Source organism: Dysidea avara, chromosome 10, assembly GCF_963678975.1.
Source record: "Dysidea avara chromosome 10, odDysAvar1.4, whole genome shotgun sequence".
NCBI lineage: Eukaryota > Metazoa > Porifera > Demospongiae > Dictyoceratida > Dysideidae > Dysidea > Dysidea avara.
This window is the reverse complement of record NC_089281.1, coordinates 22,764,617-22,784,147: the sequence shown is the minus strand read 5'-3', so window position 1 is coordinate 22,784,147 and position 19,531 is coordinate 22,764,617. Positions and strand designations below refer to the sequence as shown.

At 35.8% G+C, this 19,531-nt stretch overlaps 1 protein-coding gene across 4 annotated transcripts in view; it reads left to right on the top strand.

Moving 5' to 3' along the window:
• The window catches only part of LOC136236529 (DNA repair protein RAD50.L-like), an 85,664-nt gene that overhangs the window by 26,225 nt on the left and 39,908 nt on the right, over positions 1-19,531 (top strand). For all 4 annotated transcript variants that reach the window (XR_010692161.1, XM_066026708.1, XM_066026706.1 and 1 more), the window contains 13 exons: positions 2,199-2,259; positions 2,341-2,418; positions 2,464-2,540; positions 3,001-3,102; positions 3,155-3,224; positions 3,293-3,387; positions 3,439-3,543; positions 3,829-3,933; positions 9,377-9,561; positions 12,824-12,913; positions 14,335-14,427; positions 18,062-18,096; positions 18,316-18,406. Coding sequence is in view for 3 of the 4 variants with exons in the window: in XM_066026708.1 (XP_065882780.1) it covers positions 2,199-2,259; positions 2,341-2,418; positions 2,464-2,540; positions 3,001-3,102; positions 3,155-3,224; positions 3,293-3,387; positions 3,439-3,543; positions 3,829-3,933; positions 9,377-9,561; positions 12,824-12,913; positions 14,335-14,427; positions 18,062-18,096; positions 18,316-18,406 (1,187 nt within the window). In the remaining variant the exon portion in view is untranslated. The remainder of the gene's footprint in view (positions 1-2,198; positions 2,260-2,340; positions 2,419-2,463; positions 2,541-3,000; positions 3,103-3,154; positions 3,225-3,292; positions 3,388-3,438; positions 3,544-3,828; positions 3,934-9,376; positions 9,562-12,823; positions 12,914-14,334; positions 14,428-18,061; positions 18,097-18,315; positions 18,407-19,531) is intronic.

Here is a 19,531-nt window from a genome sequence, read left to right as displayed (position 1 = left end):
ATTGCTGTTATTATTAATCACATCAAAACTTCATAATGAACTCTTGATCACATGCACACATATTTTGATGCTGAGAATGCTGGCTATATCAAGACACACTGTAGTGTGTCATGCGGCCAAGAAGCCAGTGCACCACACCGTGAGTATATTGACAGGAAAAAAGAAAACAACTTTTTCACCCGTGCATAGCTCCATGGCCCTTTCTCCAAAGCACACCATTTTTGCATTATAGCTGTCCACCAGATAAGGTAGGCTACGCAGCAAATTTGATGAAATTCACACAGCCATTTGCGAGATATAGGCGTTCAAAGTTTTGTTTTAATTTCTTCTTGTTTTCTTCTTTTACCGTACGGGGGCTTCGATTTATTTTCACACACTTTGCAAAAATTGCTATAAAACACAAACGTGTAACTCAATTGCCTTGATCATTGGCACAAATGAAGAGCGTGTAATGGTGGATTCACATACCAAGTTTGCTGTGAATCTGAGGAATATCCAAGGAGTTATGAGCATTTATTCTCTTAAAAAAAGTTCAAACTTTTATCATGGCTACAGGATAAACCGAATATAGGAATAACTTGGAAATTAGTGTGTAGATAGGCTGATCATCGTAGCAGTACCTTTTGATAGTTTGAATAGCAATAGAGTTACAGCGACAAAGTTATAAAGCAAAAACCAAACAAGTGTAAAATCACGGGATTGAGATACTCTAATAGAGCAGTCAATACAGGGTAAAAAAGATGTACAAAAAATGTCAAAAAACCTTACCAGAGTTTGAACCAGGGACCTCCATACCTAACACCTGCATCCTTAACCACTGAACCATTGCTACCTTGGCTGATCATCTCACTTAATTTCTGCTTTGAAAACAAATTTCTAGTTTAAATCTGCTTATAATAATCAAACGTTTGTAATTTCATAGATCTACCAATAGAAGTTCTAGATTGTTCTAGAACATTCTATGTATGTTCTATTAGAAGTCCTCAAAAAAATGTGCACTCTATTAGAGTATTACAATAATATTATCAAATTTTGAATTAAATCATGCAATGCAATACATTTATAAGCCTGTCTTCAATAATCATCATTGTGTCTGCATAGAAAAGAAGAAATATGAGTAAAAACAAACCTCAAAGTCCTGGTTTTGGGGCCTTATAAAGTACAAAAAGAAGTGAAATCCACACAAAAACAGCCAAGCTGTGAAAAAATAGTGCAGCCTTAAAAACCTGGGTGAAAAAAAGTTGTGAAATCAAAGGTGGTGGCCAAGAAATGGCTGCAATGATGTTAATGCTAAAAAATTTTAATAATGGCTGTGTTCATTGTTAAACGTTTATTAGCATTGCAGTCATTTCTTGGCCACCACCTTTGATTTCACAACTTTTTTCACCCAGGCTTTTTAAGGCTGCACCATTTTTTCACAGCTTGGCTGTTTTTGTGTGGATATCAGTTACAAAAAAACATATCTTGTACTTCAACAGGCTATAAAATGTTAGTACATGTATTAGCTTTTAGAAGGCTGCTAACCTTTATAGTGACAGATAGCCAGGAGCTGGCAAGGGGAGGGGTGCAAACAGGCTGGTTGGGGAGAGCAGATTCTCTTGTTAGTTGCTGTATTTTTTTTAAGTAGCAATGATCACTCCTTAGTAGGTTGATTTTTGTCATTATTGCCTTAGCAGATGTCTAAAAAGCAGTTTAAAAGGCTATAAAGTCTTAAACACCAGCGACACGATGATTGTTTTTAGAGGTGCTTAGTACATACAAAGGTGTTTGTTGACAGTTTGACAGCTGTTTTATCTTTGATTTCAGGTGAGTTTGCAATAAATGGTGTCATCCTGGATCTGCCACTGATGATAGCCAGCTAAAACTGTGGTTGGGGGAATTTTCTTTAATAACAAATAATAAAATATGACCACCAAATTTTGTAGATGAGAAACATTTAAAAAAGAACCATGAGTTAGCTATTTTCAAGGTGTATACATTCGTCTGGGAGAATTAAATTAGTTTCATGATCCACTGTACAATAATTGTTACACCCAATCTCTAATGCATCAATTTGCTGTTTGTAATTGAAGGAGTTACATAATTTACCTTTAAGTGTTGTTAATTGTAGCTTTATGTATTTAACATGAGTAATATCAAGAGTACATAATATTTTAATAGCTTCTTATGACAAATGCATGTCTGCTTTATTTTATCAGGATGAATTAAATGAGTTGGCTGGAAAGCAAATGGATTTTAATGAGAAAAACCAACACATTAGTAAGACCATAATCACAGATGTAACACTTTAGGTGTTTTTACACTATAATTGTAATGTTGACTCTCTAATGTATATCTTAGCTGCACTTAGAAGTAAGAAGGAACAATTAGAAAAAAACCAATGGCAACTGCAAGAAAAGATTGGTCACACTATAACTGGTACAATGTATTATAATGATTGTATTGTGAATATTCTCTAAATAGATAGTCTGGTTGAAGTACAATGTAGCCATAAGGATTATGAGAAACAGGTGGAAAAGGAAAAGAAGCAATTACAAGAGGTCTGCAATGTTAATGGTTTAATATTACCATATGTATACAAAATTTTAAGGTACAATTGCAGATTACGATTTTCACAGTTTTATTCTCGGGATCACTTGTTTCTTATACTCAAGTTAACTATTGTGTGACAAGTAAAACTTCTTCAGCTAATTAACTATAGCCAACTGACACGCACCTCTTTATAGTAGTTATTGTTTGGGGTACTTGTTTAGTTGTATCTGGCACCATTCTTACCTTTGATACAAAGTACTGTATGTGTAAAAGTTAAGTATGCAAATACAATATATGAATTCATCTGGATAAACAAGTCATTCATTTATGTAAGAAAACTTTCAATTGCTTTGATAGAGCATCTTTTACTCTAATAGAACACACACCTGTTGACAGCTAACCACTTGTGTTTGATATTAGATGGTTCCTAACAACACATTGCAAATTTATGTATTTTATATATTTCAGTGTGAAATTAGTATAAAGCAATTAGAATCTGAGAAGGAAAGAGTAGATGAGAAACGAGACCAGCTATTAAAAGATCAAGGTAGATGGCGTTCAAAAGCAGAAGTATGTGAGACCATGTTTTGGGACCTAAATAATGATACTCTTGCATTTTCAGGATAACAAAAAGAATGTCAATGACCGGAACTGTCTTGTCTGTGATCTTTCTACTAAACATGGAATTGATGGTAATGTTGGTGTTTAATATTAGTTTTTTTGCATAATGCGTACGACCTAATTTTGCTTTCTGTTCTAGTCTCATCAAATCAATCTCAATCTAGTGCAGAACAGTTTCTTTCATTACTGACTCAACAAAGAAAGTCAAAAGAACGTACTGCTCATACAAAACAGGTACAAATACAATTAAATGTATATACTTGCAGTTACACACAATTCTTGTAGGAGGAATGCAGTGAAAAGATTACTGCATTACAAAATCAGTTGAATACTTTAAAGGCAGATCAAGCCAAATACAATGGATCAAAAGAAATAAAGAGTGGACAAATGGTATAGACATGATCAAGTTAAAAGTCCACAAAGCTAATGTAAATTATAATCAAAACTATCACTAAATTTTCACTTCTTTATGGATTCATTGCTAGAAATAAGAATCAGAGATTGTCATAAGATATTGTAATATTGTAATGGTTTTCCCACTGAATATATGTATACAGTTAATTTGTCCTGCATTTTAGTAAGACATTTCTAGAAGAAATGTAACCAATGGTGGACTATTATTTGTAACACTTTGCAATTTATATGAAGCACTTTTGTCTGTGTGTACGTGTGTAGAAGGAAAATGAAACAAAAACTATTGCTATTGATGAAGAATTGAAGAACATTGCTGAACTGGACACTACTACAATAGAAGCTGTTGAAAGGGAATTACAAGAAGCAGTAAGTAGCTAATGTGCTGTACATTGTGTAGTTCCCTATGCTCTATCTAATACAAAGAGCATTTATATTTCCTTGGAGTAAAAGTCTTTGTACATACATGATTGTATGCATAAAAAAAATTTCAAGTTAATAAAATTGATGTGTAACTTCTTAAAGTCTTATAAATAGTACTATCTAATCCAAAACAGCCAAGCTGTAAAAAAAGAGTGCGGCCCTCAGAAAGGCTATGGTGAAAAAAGATGTGAAATCCAAGGTGGCGGCCAAGAAATGGCTGTGATGGTTGGTTAATGGTAAAAATTTTAATAACGACAATTCAGGTGAATTTTGTGCCAAGACCAAATTCACTTGAACTGTCCTTATTAAAATTTTTACCATTAACCTGGCTACCATCACAGCCATTTCTTGGCTGCCACCTTGGATTTCACATCTTTTTTCACCTTAGCCTTTCTGAGGGCCGTACTCTTTTTTTACAGCTTGGCTGTTTTGGATTAGATTTCACTTCTTTCTGTATTTGTATATACCCCAAAGCCGGCCTATGGCCAATTTTAGGGCTTTTTAACCTATCATTTTTTTCTTTACCACAGGAAGAAGAAACGATGAAGCAGGGTGATTTCTTTGTAGCTGAATTCTCTACAAGGTGATCCTTCTAGCTGATCTCTCTACCAGATGGCTTGTTTGTAGCTGAACTCTCTACAGGGTGATTTTTTTGTAGCTGAACTCTCTACAAGGTAACTTCTTCTAGCTGATCTTTCTACAGGGTGATTTGTTTGTAGCTGAATTCTCTACAGGGCGATTTGTTTGCAGCTGAACTCTCTACATGGTAGTTTCTTTGTAGCTGAACTCTCTACAATATAACTTCTTCTAGCTGAACTCTCTACAGGATGACTTGTTTCTAGCTGATCTCTCTACAGGGTGACTTGTTCCTAGCTGAACTCTCTACAGGTGATTTGTTTGCAGCTGAACTCTTTTACATGGTGGTTTCTTTGTAGCTGACTTCTTCTAGCTTATCTCTCTACAGGATGACTTGTTTCTAACTGAACTCTCTACAGTGTGATCTGTTCATAGCGGAACTTTCTACTGGGTGATTTGTTTGCAGCTGGGCTCTCTGCATGATGGTTTCTTTGTAACTGAACTCTCTACAAGGTAACTTCTTCTAGCTGATCTCTCTACAGGGCAATTTGTTTGTAGCTGAATTCTCTACAGGTGATTTGTTTGAGCCGAACTTTCTACATGATGGTTTCTTTGTAGCTGAACTCTCTATTAGGTACCTTCTTCTAGCTGATCTGACTACAGGGTGACTTTTTTGTAGCTGAATTCCCTACAGAATAACTTGCAATGTAATATAATCGAGTAAATTATTAAAGCAGCTGAATGCTTTATTAGGGTGACTGTTCTATTAGAGTATCTCGATCTCGCATTTGCTATACGTAGTTGCCTTTGAATCATAACTCAGTGGTTTGTAATCCGATTCTTCTGTACTACTGCAAGGACTTTCTATGATGATTATTCCAGCTACATACTGATTTTCAGCTCGTTGCTCTAAGCGGTTTGCCTGGTAGACACGAAAACTAATAATTTTTTTTATTCATAAAAATCAATCGCGTAATTTTGACACAGGTTGCGTTTTGTGTCATATCTCCATGGTCTTTATCCCGATTCCTTTCAAACCACAAAAAAGGCACTCCTATGATGGTTGCTCCATCTACATATCAATTTTCAACTGACTCCTCCAAGGGGTTTACCCTGTAGGCGTGACAGACCTTCGATCTTATTTTACGCAAATAATCGGTCATAACTCCGTGAATGTTCATCGGATTCCTACCAAAGTTGGTACGGAGATCCGCCTTAATACGCCCTTCAAGTGTGCCAAATTTCAGCCCGATCCAAGCACGCATTCGTGTTTTATGGCGGATTTTACGAAGTGTGCGAAATGAAGAAGAAAGAAAAAAAAACGAAGAAATTAAAACGAAATTTTGTTTGTTCGTATCTCGGAAATGGCTGGAGCGATTTTCTTCAAATTTGGTGTGGACTCCCCTAACTGGCCGGAACTTCTCTAGCAAATTTGGTTCCAATTAGATAAAGGATCACAGAGCTACATAGGTGTGAAAATTGCGTTTTCTTTCTTCCTGTTAATATACTCACGGGTGACGCGCCGGCTTCTTGGGCCGCACAACACACTACCATGTGTCTTGATATCATGAAGGTTTGGGCTTTTCTAGCCAAAAATATCACACTAAAACCATTCTCACAATACCTTCATGGTAGGTATAACCAAGCCCAAATGTGCCTTCAGTGCAACCTGAAATGCTTCCCATAGGCTGCTACTTTTTTTTTTTAATTATTCAGTGGAATTTTCTACTGGCTGCCTTCAGACAAGTGTAACTCGATAACAGCTAAGCTGGCCCAGGCTATATACTGGGTTGATTTTTTCACTGTTTGGCATCACTTTACTCCGACGGGTGCCTTTTGGCATACTGCAGTACATGCATACTTCATGGACTTACCTGTGTCCTCCTTTACGAGAAGCAGGGTAGAGATGTACATATGATCAAAAATAAACTTGTAGAATACTGACACAGAGTTAGACACTCTCCCCTATAAAATAATATTATGAACTCTTGCTTGGAATATAACAAATGTAAGGATAAATGTGACTGGATCTGCAACATAGAAGTTTTTATGCTTTACAAGAAAACTTAGCTACAACTGCAACATACTTGCAACCTTTTCAGGATTATACGAATGCAACAATGCTATGGCAGCTCAATAATGTGGAAATAGAATGTATACCAAGCTTCAAATATCCAGAAGCTATCTTGGAAACAACTATAGCTATAGTGCTGAGAATTGAAGCACATTCATCAACATAATATTATAATGCTAAAAAATTTAGAACACACTTTATGATTCTAAAGCCATGCTTTAGCTACCCCAATAAACTTGGTCACATGATATTTTGAAGAAAGAGTACATGGTTATGTAGCAATTGCCTATAAGGGTACTAGCAGCAACTACAGCATGCTGAAAGAATGGTTTACTGAAGTGTGCATTGTATATGCAATGTATCATTGCTGCATGTCCTGTGAAAAGGCTGCAAGGTAAGCAGTACAAGTTACGTAGCCATCTTATAAAGCATAAGTTAAACTAGCTAGTGTACCAATGGCTTCTATATTCAATCCATCTGAAAGTGGTGACCTTAGTCATGTGGCAACAATTTTTAGCTCAATTTCCAGTCTTTCCCTCTCGATTTTTATGTACTTCCCATAGTAGCAGCTAGTCTTCAAATATTGGGCTGTCAATCCGTAATCCACTGATCTGTGATCTGCTATATACAGATACCCCCTAAATGCACACAACATTATCAATTAATTTAATTTAGGTAATTGTCATTTCATTTATTCTGTAATTAATTTTCAATTATTAACGTATTTGTTTAAATCTGTTACTATGGAAGAATAAAGATTTTCAATTACACTTTTCAACTATTTGTAGTTTGTTCATCTTGTTTCTTGTAAAAGAAATTTAAGCCTTAAAGCTGCTCTTTTTATTTTTGTACACATATAAGAATTAAGGACATACCCCTTTTAACTCAATCGATTTGCTACTTCTGCAATGGTGGATCCAGGATAGGGCATTTGGGGTAAATGTCCCCCCCTCCCTCACCTTGTGGAGTAGCTACTTTTTTGATTAAAATACTCAGGCCAAGATCAACTTATAAATCATGAAAATATGCACAATTCACTAGTATTTATTATTACAAATTCACCTAAAACCAAGCAAATCCGTCAAACTAGCTGTGAAATTTAACCAGCACCTTTGTACGTCCTAAGCGCCTCTAAAAATAATTATTGTGTTGCTACTTTTAAAGACATTAATAGCCTTTTAAGACTTCATAACCATCTGCAAAGGCTAAAATGGCCAAAACAACAGTGAGACACTACTAAGAGGTGATTATTGCTGCTTTGAAAATGCTACAACTAAAAAGAAATCTGGCTCAATCTCCCCAGCCAGCCTGTGTGTGCCCCTCCTTTTGCCAGCTCCTGTATCCGTCCCTGTTCTGGTAGTTTATGAGAAAACCTATGTAGCTTTTGGCCAGGATTGGTCTGGCTGTGAGTAACCTAGTTTAAAAAGTGCACACATTTGGCTATATTTACTAGTATATTTAAAAATTAGGGATCCAAGTGATAAAAAGTAGTGAAACAAGGGATGAATGATAGTATTACAGCATACGTAGCTCGGTGGGAAAATCCCTACATTGGCATGTTATAACAATCATTGTGTTCAATGCCAAAGTAGGGATTTTCCCATCAAGCTATGCTGTAATGCCATCATTCATCTATTGTTTCACTACTTTTTATTGCCTGGATCCCTACTTCATTTTTAAATATTAATAATTTTTAGTATACTAGTTTGGTTTTTTTTTTGTTATAGCATACAGCTATATGACAAGTGTGACTGTTCTATTAGGATGGCTGCTGTATTAGAGTATCTCGAATCAGCCTTCACCTACTCAACCACAATGACCACAACCCCTTACTATTGTATTCATAATGTTAGTGTAGTGAAAATATGGAATAGTGACATGCCCCTGGTAAATAGATGTGTGGTTCCTGCACTCAATCGTTATTAATCAAACAAGTTTGTTAATGGATGTTGTCTTGAATCTATTGTGAAGTTACAGGTATCTATTGAGCGAAATAGTTTTGTGGCGTCGAAATATGCTCCTCAGGAAAGATGGTGATACAGAAAATTAATGTTTTGATATGGTTTCTTTGCATCAAGAAGAAGACAACCAGCCTGATTGAAGATAAAAGGAAAGACAAGGTGCAAAGGTCACACACTCGTTGGGACCCCAAAAGGCACATGCCACTGGTAAGTTTGTTATTGTGGCATAAAATAATGGTCGTGTTCTGCTTCGTTTGACTTCCAGCCTTGCAACTGTGGTCAGGCAGGCAGGCTGGCAAAAATTCAAGTTTGGGTGATTTTTTAAAAATTGTATATCTGGTCACCTGTAAGTGTTTTCTTATTTTTAATGCTGTATTTGATGTTACATGGACTAATATTATTCCGTAAAGGTAATTTTTTTCATATAAGATGTCTCTAAGATAGTTTTTAAAAGCGATATTTTAGGCAGCACGCGTCACTTTTGGAGGGATCCCTAGTTATCCATACTACTGTACTGTTTGATTCAGTTGTGTATGGTACTATGTAGTATTGAGGCCCATGTTAACAGAATCTAGTGACAATCTTGTGTCTGAAAGTTTAAGCCACTCTAAATACTGAGTCATATTATTGATAGTAATGCTCATTAAGTGCTGCTTCATTGACAAGTCTATGTGGTTTCTTGGTAATTGTTATATAGAACTTCCATTATGTGAACTACCATCATGGTTGAAGTTGTAGTATTCTACCTTTATTATTTTATCTGTCACACACTGTGCAGGAGGATAAACTAAAGAAGCTTCAGGAAAATACAGATGCTGGTTCATTAGAGTACACGTCACTGCAGAATCAAAGAAAATTGATAGATGACAGAGTATCAAAGTTGGAGGAAGAACTGGGCAAGCTATACAGCCTTACTACTCTGAAGAAGAGAAAGAAAGAGACTGAAAGTACAGTTAATAATCTGTAAGTCCATACCTAACATCTGTGTATGTATGTACTGTATACCAAAACAGCCAGGCTATGAAAGAGGGTGCAACCTTCAATGGTGGCAGTCACCTTTGATTTCATAATGGCCATCAGGGCTTATGAAAAAAATTTAGCATTAGGACAGATTTCCTAATAAACTTGCAGTTGGTTGGGCATGGTCAGACAAATATGTAGTTTGCTGAACACACTAATACCCTGTATAGTGCTTTTGCCTGTTGTGCTGCCAGTCATAGCCACAAAATTGTTGTACAGCTGATTGTATAGGTTAGTACAGCAGAGGGGTTGGCATTGGTACATTTGTGTTCCCCCCTTGGTTTGCAAGAATGTATATAACATCTCCTAGCAACCAACTCATAGTTGTTGAATAAACAGTCATGCGCAGCTCAGACAGTAGACTTCCCCTATTATACTTTGAAAAGACATAATGTTCTGCAAAATCCAATTATGTTCAGAAAATGGGCAGTTTGTCAGGAATTTGTCTGTTGTCCAACCATTATCATAAGCCCTGGGTTATGCTTTTTACCCACAGCTTGGCTGGTTTAGTATGGATATCACTTCTTGCATTTGCCAGCTGCAAAGCTGACCAACTTAACCATCATTGAATAAATTCTACCAATGTATGAATAGTTATCTCTGTTGTATATTCCTGTACAATAAAGACAGGTAAAGCAAGCCACAAAGCCAGCCGCATAACATGTATGTAATATCTCTTGTTCCTGGGTGGGCACGTGCCCTCCCAAATTTCCCTATGACAGCAGTGCCTGCTCGATGTTGTTAATATGAACAACTGAACAACAAACAAGTAGTGCATACCTTGGCAACGCGATATTTTTGTTGTAAATCAGCTGTTGATATTGAGATGAGTTCAGTAGTTACATCATGCGATCCAAGTAGTTTCAGTGCTTTCTACTTAGCACACAGTATCATGTGGTCCAAATTTTAAGTGGGGAAGAGAGAGGAACACGAGTAAGTAGGGAATCCAGTCTGTTTTTTACATCTGGAATGCAGAGTTGTGAGTAGCAACATAGATTCTTTTGTTTGCAGGGTTAAGTGACCTAAAATGATAAACAAAAATTAAATTCTCTTGTGGTACAAGTCAGTTGGAGACGAAAATTACAATCGGTGGCTGATTAAGCCATACAATTACATCAAGAGTCAGGAGGCTGGAGTATAAAGAACTGTGTACAAGTACAGATGAGTTAAAAGAGAACAAGACAAGGAGGTGTAATAAGTTTTCGTTTAGCTTTTATATTATTCATGCAGTAGCATTAGACTAGTGAAATAAGCAGCGGCGTAGCATATTATTAGCTAGCTAGATACGTTAATGCAATTTTTGAAACAGTTTCTAAACCAAATGTATGTAGAGTACACTAAGGATGGACTCATATCAGTTTTGTGCTACATATTAGTTGCATGGGGTGAAATGTGTGGGTGAGTGTGCCCACCCATCCCTGAAGGCCTGGCTACGCCACTGATTGGATCCCTGCTTCATTTTAAAATTATATTTAAAAGCACAACTATGATATATACATAAGACTATTACTGTATAACAGCTTATTTTCAAAGGAGTTTAATTTTTGAGTTATTTGAAGAACACAGCTTCTACGAAAATTTAACTGTTCGAATATAAAGCTGCCTTGTGCCAGGTAGGCTGAATTCTGTCCACTATTAAACAGAACTTCACATCTCGGGTAGACAAAATACAGAGCAAATACATGATATCTCCTTCTGTACCTGGTAGCCAGGCCAACGCCTTTAGTTTCTATACAACGGCCACTGGCGCCCACAGCAAATCAACAGTAAAGATTACTCGTTTCCCATCAGCAAAACCACCTTTCCTATAGAGTGGAGCAGTCTATATTTCTTTATAATACAATAACACTAAATGAATGTCTCAATTTCGATTGTACCGCTATGCGTAGTCACCGTCTTTACTTAATTTAATGTGTGCACTTACAAAAAATAATTTTAGTGGCACTAAGCATGACAATAGGACATTTGAAAATTATACCTTCGAAATTTATTTTAGCAGCTGCTCTTCGAAAATTTCCTATTCAAAATTAACCTGTTATACGGTATATTAGATTAGCTGTTATGTTACGGTGGCTATTTTATTAGGGAATTGTTGCTGATTTTGTGGTAGAAGCACCCAGTGTGATAGATCATTAAGGAGTACGGTCGTTGTTTTCTGTTTGTGTAATTAAGTGCAACTATTTGCTCCCTCTTATAGTAACTTAATACACTTTAAATATTGTGGCATATATACACGCCTGTAAGGGAAAGTGTTGATATGATTTCCTTTAATGTAAGATTGGCAATGAAAGGTAAAGGCAAGGCACAGATGGTGAACATTTGTCAGAGCCTGAAAAGGCACATGTCCATGTGAATTTGTTATTATGATTGGATTAAAAATGGTAGCTGTACAATATGTCATATAGCCTCTAGGCTTTTGAGTGTAGTCAGGCTGGAAGGCAAAGGTTTTGACAATTTTTAACTTCAATACTGGTGATTTTCTTAGTTTTAGCAATAGATTTTATGTTAGATATGATAAGATTCATCTTAGAAGGCATTTTGTCATGTAAAATACTTCTATAGTGATCTTTGATGGCACTATTTTTGGGGATGCCAATTTTCTTAAGAAAACTCTCTGCTATACAATATTATCATGTTGTATGATACAACTCTGTAACTGTTTAACAGACTTACATATAAGTTAATCACCTTTAATTATTGGCTTGTGTAAATTAAGGTGAACTTTGAGAGTGTGCAGCATAAGTTTTCAACTATCGGCATGTAGGTACCAATTTTTAGTACTCATTAAGTGAATGGACTACCTAATATATGGAGATTATCCAGTATCACAGTAGGCTGCTTTACCCTATAAACATTTCTCACAATCATTTTAATTCAGTACTAAAGTGCTCCACCAGCTTTGCTTGCTAACAGTGAGGTTCCATTAAAATAAGTTTCTATTGGAAACCAGTATAGTTTTCTGTGTAACCTAAATGTTTCTTAAATGGCTAGCCTCATCTTCTGTGCATGGGGTTTTCCAAGGGTTGTGTACACTATCAGGAAACAACTTCACTGTGTGGACTACCAATCCTGAACGGAAATTCCACTGTAAAATCATCCTATTTGGAGAAAGCTACAGTCTTGTTTACTGTTGTACTGATAGTAATATGCTGTTGGTTTGTGGAGCTACATGACACGCTACCATGTAATACTTTGTTATTTGTAGTATGACTGGTATGGAAGAAACTTTAAGGCAAATCTTTGATGTGATGCCTACAGTGGATGCTCTTGAATCTGAGTTGTGTACTAAAAAGCAGTAAGTAAATAAAATGTTGTGTTGCTTATTTAGGGGTATAAAATGAGAAGTGGCTTAGTCATCTGAATAAGTAAAGTTCCTAACTTAACCAAATTTTGTACCATATGGTGTGTGAATTGCTCATACTGGTTTGACTTATGGTGGTGTTTCCCTTCCAATTTTTTTTTTTGTTTTTTTTATTTTAGCCTCCTATTTATGCCATTAACTTTTAAATCTAGATTAGACAATTATTGGTCTGTAATAGGATATGGATACTGCGAAAGGCCTCAGACCTAATGTGTATACATTGTTTTATCCATTAATAAATAAATTAATTAATTAATTTAGCTTACATACGTATCACCAACCACAATAACAATAAACATATTATTGATTACTAGATTACTTGAAAGCAAGGATTACTAAAACAATGTGCACATAACCAGGAGAGATACTGTATATTGAAAATCATTCACGGAAGAAAAAAGTTGCAATCTAAGCAAATATTTTCTTGTATATTTTTCTATTTCATATCTATAGTAAAAATATCTTTCTTTCTGAGAATCTGCTCATTCCTGTAGAGGGCGTATATAACTGTACAGAACCTCTAACCCTCCTTGCATGATTTCATACCTTAGTTCAGCATTTATACAGCAAGTTGGAATAATTATACTGAGGTTGGTAGTAGTGTTTGAATCAGGCAGTGATCATGTAGGGTGTGTAGCCAGCTTTAATCAAGAGGCTATAAATTTTACACCACGCTTATAAACTGCTATGCACAATGCTACACACTGCCATGTGATTTGAGCCGAGATGCAAATGTGAATAGGTGCCAGTGGAAGAAAATCAGTGTTACTCATGAGAAATAGGGCAAATACTTCAGCGATTCACTATGGTGTGCTTAGTGTGCGCACATGATTGACCGGTTGTAGACACACACCTGATTCATAAATTGCTTCACACAATAAAATCACAAACGTTTTCTCACAAATGAGAAAAAGATACATAGTAAATCATTCATATAATATTTTCTTTTGTGAATCATTTCCAATATATGGTATTAGGACAGGCACTCTATGCAAAATACATTTTCTATAACATCCATTTTGTTGGTTTTTACAGTAGAGTCTCTATTATCATACTACAAGCATCTTAAGGACCAAAGTGCCAAAGTGTGCTGTATTTCCATACAGTAGCAAGGGTTTTGTATGCAGTTATAAAAATAATGATTTATTTCATGCTCAACCACACCTACTCAGAACAACCTCTTAACAATGCTTAAAGGTATGTTCAATGATTTGCAACCGACCATCATCTTATACAGCTCCATAAAACACTTTTGTAATTGAACTAAGCATTTGTAATTGCTTACTGGTATGGTAATACCCTGACATTATTTTTAGACATACATTGCACCATCCTTAAATTATGATGAATGTTAGGTCGTGTAAAAAGAAACTGAAGAGTCTTGATGAAAAGCTACGGCAAACTCAAGAAAGGAAGACAAAACTTGTGTTTCATCAGGACATTTTAAGGTGCGTACATATTTTAAATACTGTATAAGGAAATTATGCCTAAATCCATAGTGATGTCTACAGAAGATGCATTTATAATCATGAACCACAGTAGTGGTTCATAATAAAGATCGCCTACGTTTTTTTCTGAAATCCTAATAGAACACTCACCTAAACATCACCTTAGAAACCTCTTCCAACCTCAAAAGAAGCCTTAGAAGTCAATTTGTAAAAGTTTAGGTCCACTAGCAATTATGAAATCAAAAGGACCTGATAAAAGGACTTTTTAAAGGCCTTTTTTTCTACAGGCCTACAGCAAACTCCTCCTTTGGGGAAGAAAACCATGTAGAATTAAAGGGAATGCTATTATGTACAGGATTTAGCAACTGCCATGGTTGTGGAGTGAGTCATTCTTCATGTCCACAACCTATTTTTAAATGCATATTGCAATGTTAACATCCACTTTGAAGCAAATTTGCTTCTTGTAGAGGCTCTGATCTTCTGACTTAGTCTCTACTAGAGAGTAAACTAAAGTATGCATGAATATGTGTTAATAAATATCCAATCTATTCATTTTAACATGTTCATTTGGAAACCCTATCATTATCTATATTTAACCACAGTATATACTGTTGTTGTGTACCACTAAGTATTTGACTTATTGTGACCACATAGCATTTATCAGAAGCCGTACAACTGCTGACCACGGCATGCTATACACTGCCTATAGCAAAGCTATATAGTACATATACATTCAATTGTAAGGAAACAATACACTGGTGTTTGTTAACTTTGACAGTTTGTAGCTATCTACTTAACAGATAATGTACATGATGACTAACTTGATATACACGCTTAGTACTGTGTAATATCAAGCACCACCAGCACCTCTTATTATCATGTTAGCTATCCATAAATGGATTTATAAAAATGAACAAACTAGTGTAAAAATAATTAAAACATGGGAATGGGGATCGCTAAAAAAGTAAAGAAACAAAAGTCAAACAAGCCAGCATGCTAAACACACAGAGATCTCTATTTGGATTTAAATAAACATTTATACAGAAGCATTCTCAGTACTTATCTGCCCCTGAATTACGGAAAATACTGTAGTTTCTACCATATCCATTGAATCCAAATAGAAACTCTGTGTGTTTAACATGCTGGCTTGTTTGATTGACTCTTGTTTCTTTACTTTTTTCAGCAATCTCTATACCCATGTTTTAAATTAATTTTACACTAGTAGAAATATTCATGTGTTAAAACATTAATTTTAGGTTCACCCATCAATCTATACACATAATGTGTGTACAGTGTATATATATTAGTATACCATGGCTGTGAGGTATACATATATAATCCCGAGGAGTTGTATATAGCAAAACAGCCAAGCTGTGAAAAACGGTGTGGCCCCCAAAAAGCCAGGGTGAAAAAAATTGTGAAATCAAAACTGGATTGGTAGACTATTAATTTGGCGAATGGTTGCATCTAGGTCACAAGCAAAGTAATTCTATTTTGGCAAACAGTTACAATTTGCTTAAATCCTTGCTGATCAAACCACATATACTCATGCCCAGCCAGGCCTGCGCAAACACCATCTGGTAACAACAACGCTTGAATTTCTTGGGCTCAGAATGTGATCTAGCCAAACTATTGGCTGGCCAATCAGAATCAAGGATTTGCATAATCATGTAATAGAGGCAATCTCTTTTTATCTTGTATTAGTAGAAAATATTGTTTCATTTTTGGTGAAACATTGAGTCACAATTCTTCAATATTTAAGGTGAGATTGGAAAGCACAATTTGACAGCAGACGTCTTAAACAACCTAGGTGAAAACTTGTAATAAATGGCTTTAAATTGTCTGCTTTTCATATTCACACAATTATGCGACTTGTCAATTCTAACTAGCCAGCCAATATTTTGGCTGGATCACACTTCCAGGCCAAGTATTGCCACCAGACTTGAAATTTCTGTGCATATAATTTGTGGTTTTTCAAGTTGGCTTCCTTTATTGTAGTGTATAGCATAATTAACACAATACGGAATTTATTAATTACAATATTTAATTAGCTAGCTGAATAAATTAATAGCATAGTGTTTGTACAAACTAAATTTTATACATTGTTGATTATTTGCCATTTTGTAAGGGACTCAGGATAGTATTAACTGCATGGGCACCTGATATTAGAAGTAGCACATCAACATGTTTCTTTACCATAGTAATAAGAGAAATACTTTTATTTGTATAGTTACGTGCCTATTAGTATTTGCACTGTTTTGCTGTTTATAATTTTACAATTGTAGTATTATTATATCGTAGCTAAACAGTTATTTAACTTGTTACATAGCTGAAAATTCTACAGGGTGACATGATACATAGCTAAACACTCAACAGGATGACTTTTGTAGCATAGCAGAACGTTCTACAGGGTGACTTGTTACAGTAAGGAATTGAATGCTTACACATAACTAAGTGCTCAACAGGGTGATTTTTATGTAGCTGAACATTCTACAGGCTGACTTGCTACATAGCTGTTACATAGCTGAATGCTCTACAGGATGACTTGTTATTGCTGACTTTTTACACTGTAGCTGAGCACGATATTACCCAAAAAGCACACAACTCTGCAACTTTGTTGATTAATCGTAAAACAGTGGCAATAATACAGCAGTAATATAGTACAACAGTAGCAATGAACAGCATTACAATTTCACCAGCAAACTACCAGGCAGTACAATGATAAAGCAGCCTATTTATAGTCTTAGTCTGAGGTCATAAGGTTAATTGAAGAATATTCCAGAATCTGCCAGATGTGTAAAGTTTACTATTTTATTCAACATTGTTTTTTTGTTGTTGTTGTTTTTTTTACCGTTCTACAACTTAAGTCAGCAGTACTGTTTGTTATTTCAGTTTTGACCTTTATTCCAGTAGCTGAATGCTTTAACAGGGTGACTAGGCTAGCAGAACTACAAGTGATAAAAAGTAGTGAAACAAGAGATAGATGATGGTATTACAGCATAGCTTGATGGGAAAATCCCTACATTGGCATGTTATAACAATCATTTTGTTCAATGCCAAAATAGGAGTCCCACCTGGACCACCTGGACCTTCAACTGCTATGTGAGACATGGGCAGTTGAGCATTTGCTTCCCCAGGTACCCATTGATGTTACAGCTGGGTGGGCTGCTTCCCAGTTGGCACCAGGCCACTCAGGTCCCCATTTTAACAGCTGGGTAGACTGGAGCAATGTGAGTAAAGTTTCTTGCTCAAGGAAACAACAACGACACCAGCTGGGAATCAAACCTGGAACCTTTCAATTACCAGGCCGGGTGCCGTAACCACTTGGCTATGCTGCCCTCCCACACACACACACACACACACACTTTGTGCTATATCCCCATAACCTTTATCTCAATTTCAAACCATCAAAAGACACTCCTATGATGGTTAATCTCCATGTATCTACAAATCGATTTTCAACTTGCTTCTTAAAGAAATTTACCCTGTTGGCACAACAACAAATTAGTCTTTTTATGTGAATAATTAGTCATAACTCTCTATGTGGGATAGCTACATATTCATATGGATGTACGCATAGACACATGTATACATGTATATATATATATATGTACGTACTTACACATGTGTATAGCGAGAAGATGGAAAATCTCAAGAAAGAGAAAGACGGTTAGTCCATAAAAGATTACAGTGGAATTTGTCTTAAAGGGCCACCTGTATAGAAAGGCCACCTGTCTAAAAATGCCAACTTTAAATTTCCCTAGTGAGACATTTCTACTTTAACACAACTGTATAAAACACATTAAGCCCATGGCCCATAGGTGACCTGCATAGACAAGCTCCACTGTATACATTATGGTGATTCCTAGTATATATGTGTACTAATAGAGCTTCAACTAAAGATACACAAAGTGTGTAATGGGAATGATTACCAATTTCTGGTAACCAAAGTGCAAGAAGATATTGAATCAATTCAAGCGTAAGTTATGTACGCTATCTCTATATTATTGTACTGATGCTGCTTGCTACATGTAATGTATAAATGATATGCAAATAATGTTTGAATCAGGCATATACATGATCATGAAAACTTTGCCCTAAGTCAATTACTGGGCAGAAACTTGTAGACATATAAATACTGGAACAAACCGTATAACAGGAATGATTCATGGAAGGAATCATTTGCAAAATACCTTGTTTTTTTATTCACGAGAAAACGTTCATGAAAGTAATTTAGCTGATCAGGTGCACCAATCAGATTTGAACACATATGGTTTTAAAATATCAGCAGATAGCCACTGGTATATGTCAGCAGATAGCCACTGGTATCGATAGAAGCAAGGATGGAAGCTAGTGTGACAAATTACATGCATGGGTATTACATATATCAACACAACCATTTATAGGTGAAGTTCTGATTTGTGGAAGACAGGAGGATAACAGCCACGATAGATACACTTGGCAAAATGATGTATGGCTGTAGTTGTGTGTATACTTTCAAATCACAAAAAGTTCACGCTACAATGGTCAGCCTATCTGCATACTGGTTTTTAACTTGTTTCTGTCAGTAGTTTATGCTGCAGGCGTGACAAAAAAGATTGCACTTGTAATTTTGAAAATCACTCGTAACTTTGTGCCACTTTTACCAATATATGCACCAATTGGAAGATATACGCACTATAATATGCTAATTATGCCCTCCAAATTTGAAAACAATCCAATAAATCTTGCAGGAATTCTGACAATTTTTTAAAGTGATGCTAAAAGAAAAATTAACAGGTGATGAAGAAAAATATGATGAACTTTGAAGGCATGTATCTCGAAGACAGCTGGACCAATTTAGCTCAAATTTGGTATGGAAGATATCCCACCCTGAGGAGTGTTTCACAGAAAAAATAAGCTATTTCTGTCTATCCATTACCAAGGTACAAATGCATGAAAATTGTGTTTTCTTGGTTCCCGTTGCACAACAACCACACAACACACTATTGTGTGTCCTGATGTAATGTTTCTACAACCTCAATATTTAAGAGTGAAACAGTGATGAAAGCATGATAAAACAACACTGGCCTCAAAACTTCTTCATTTCTATATATATTCAAAA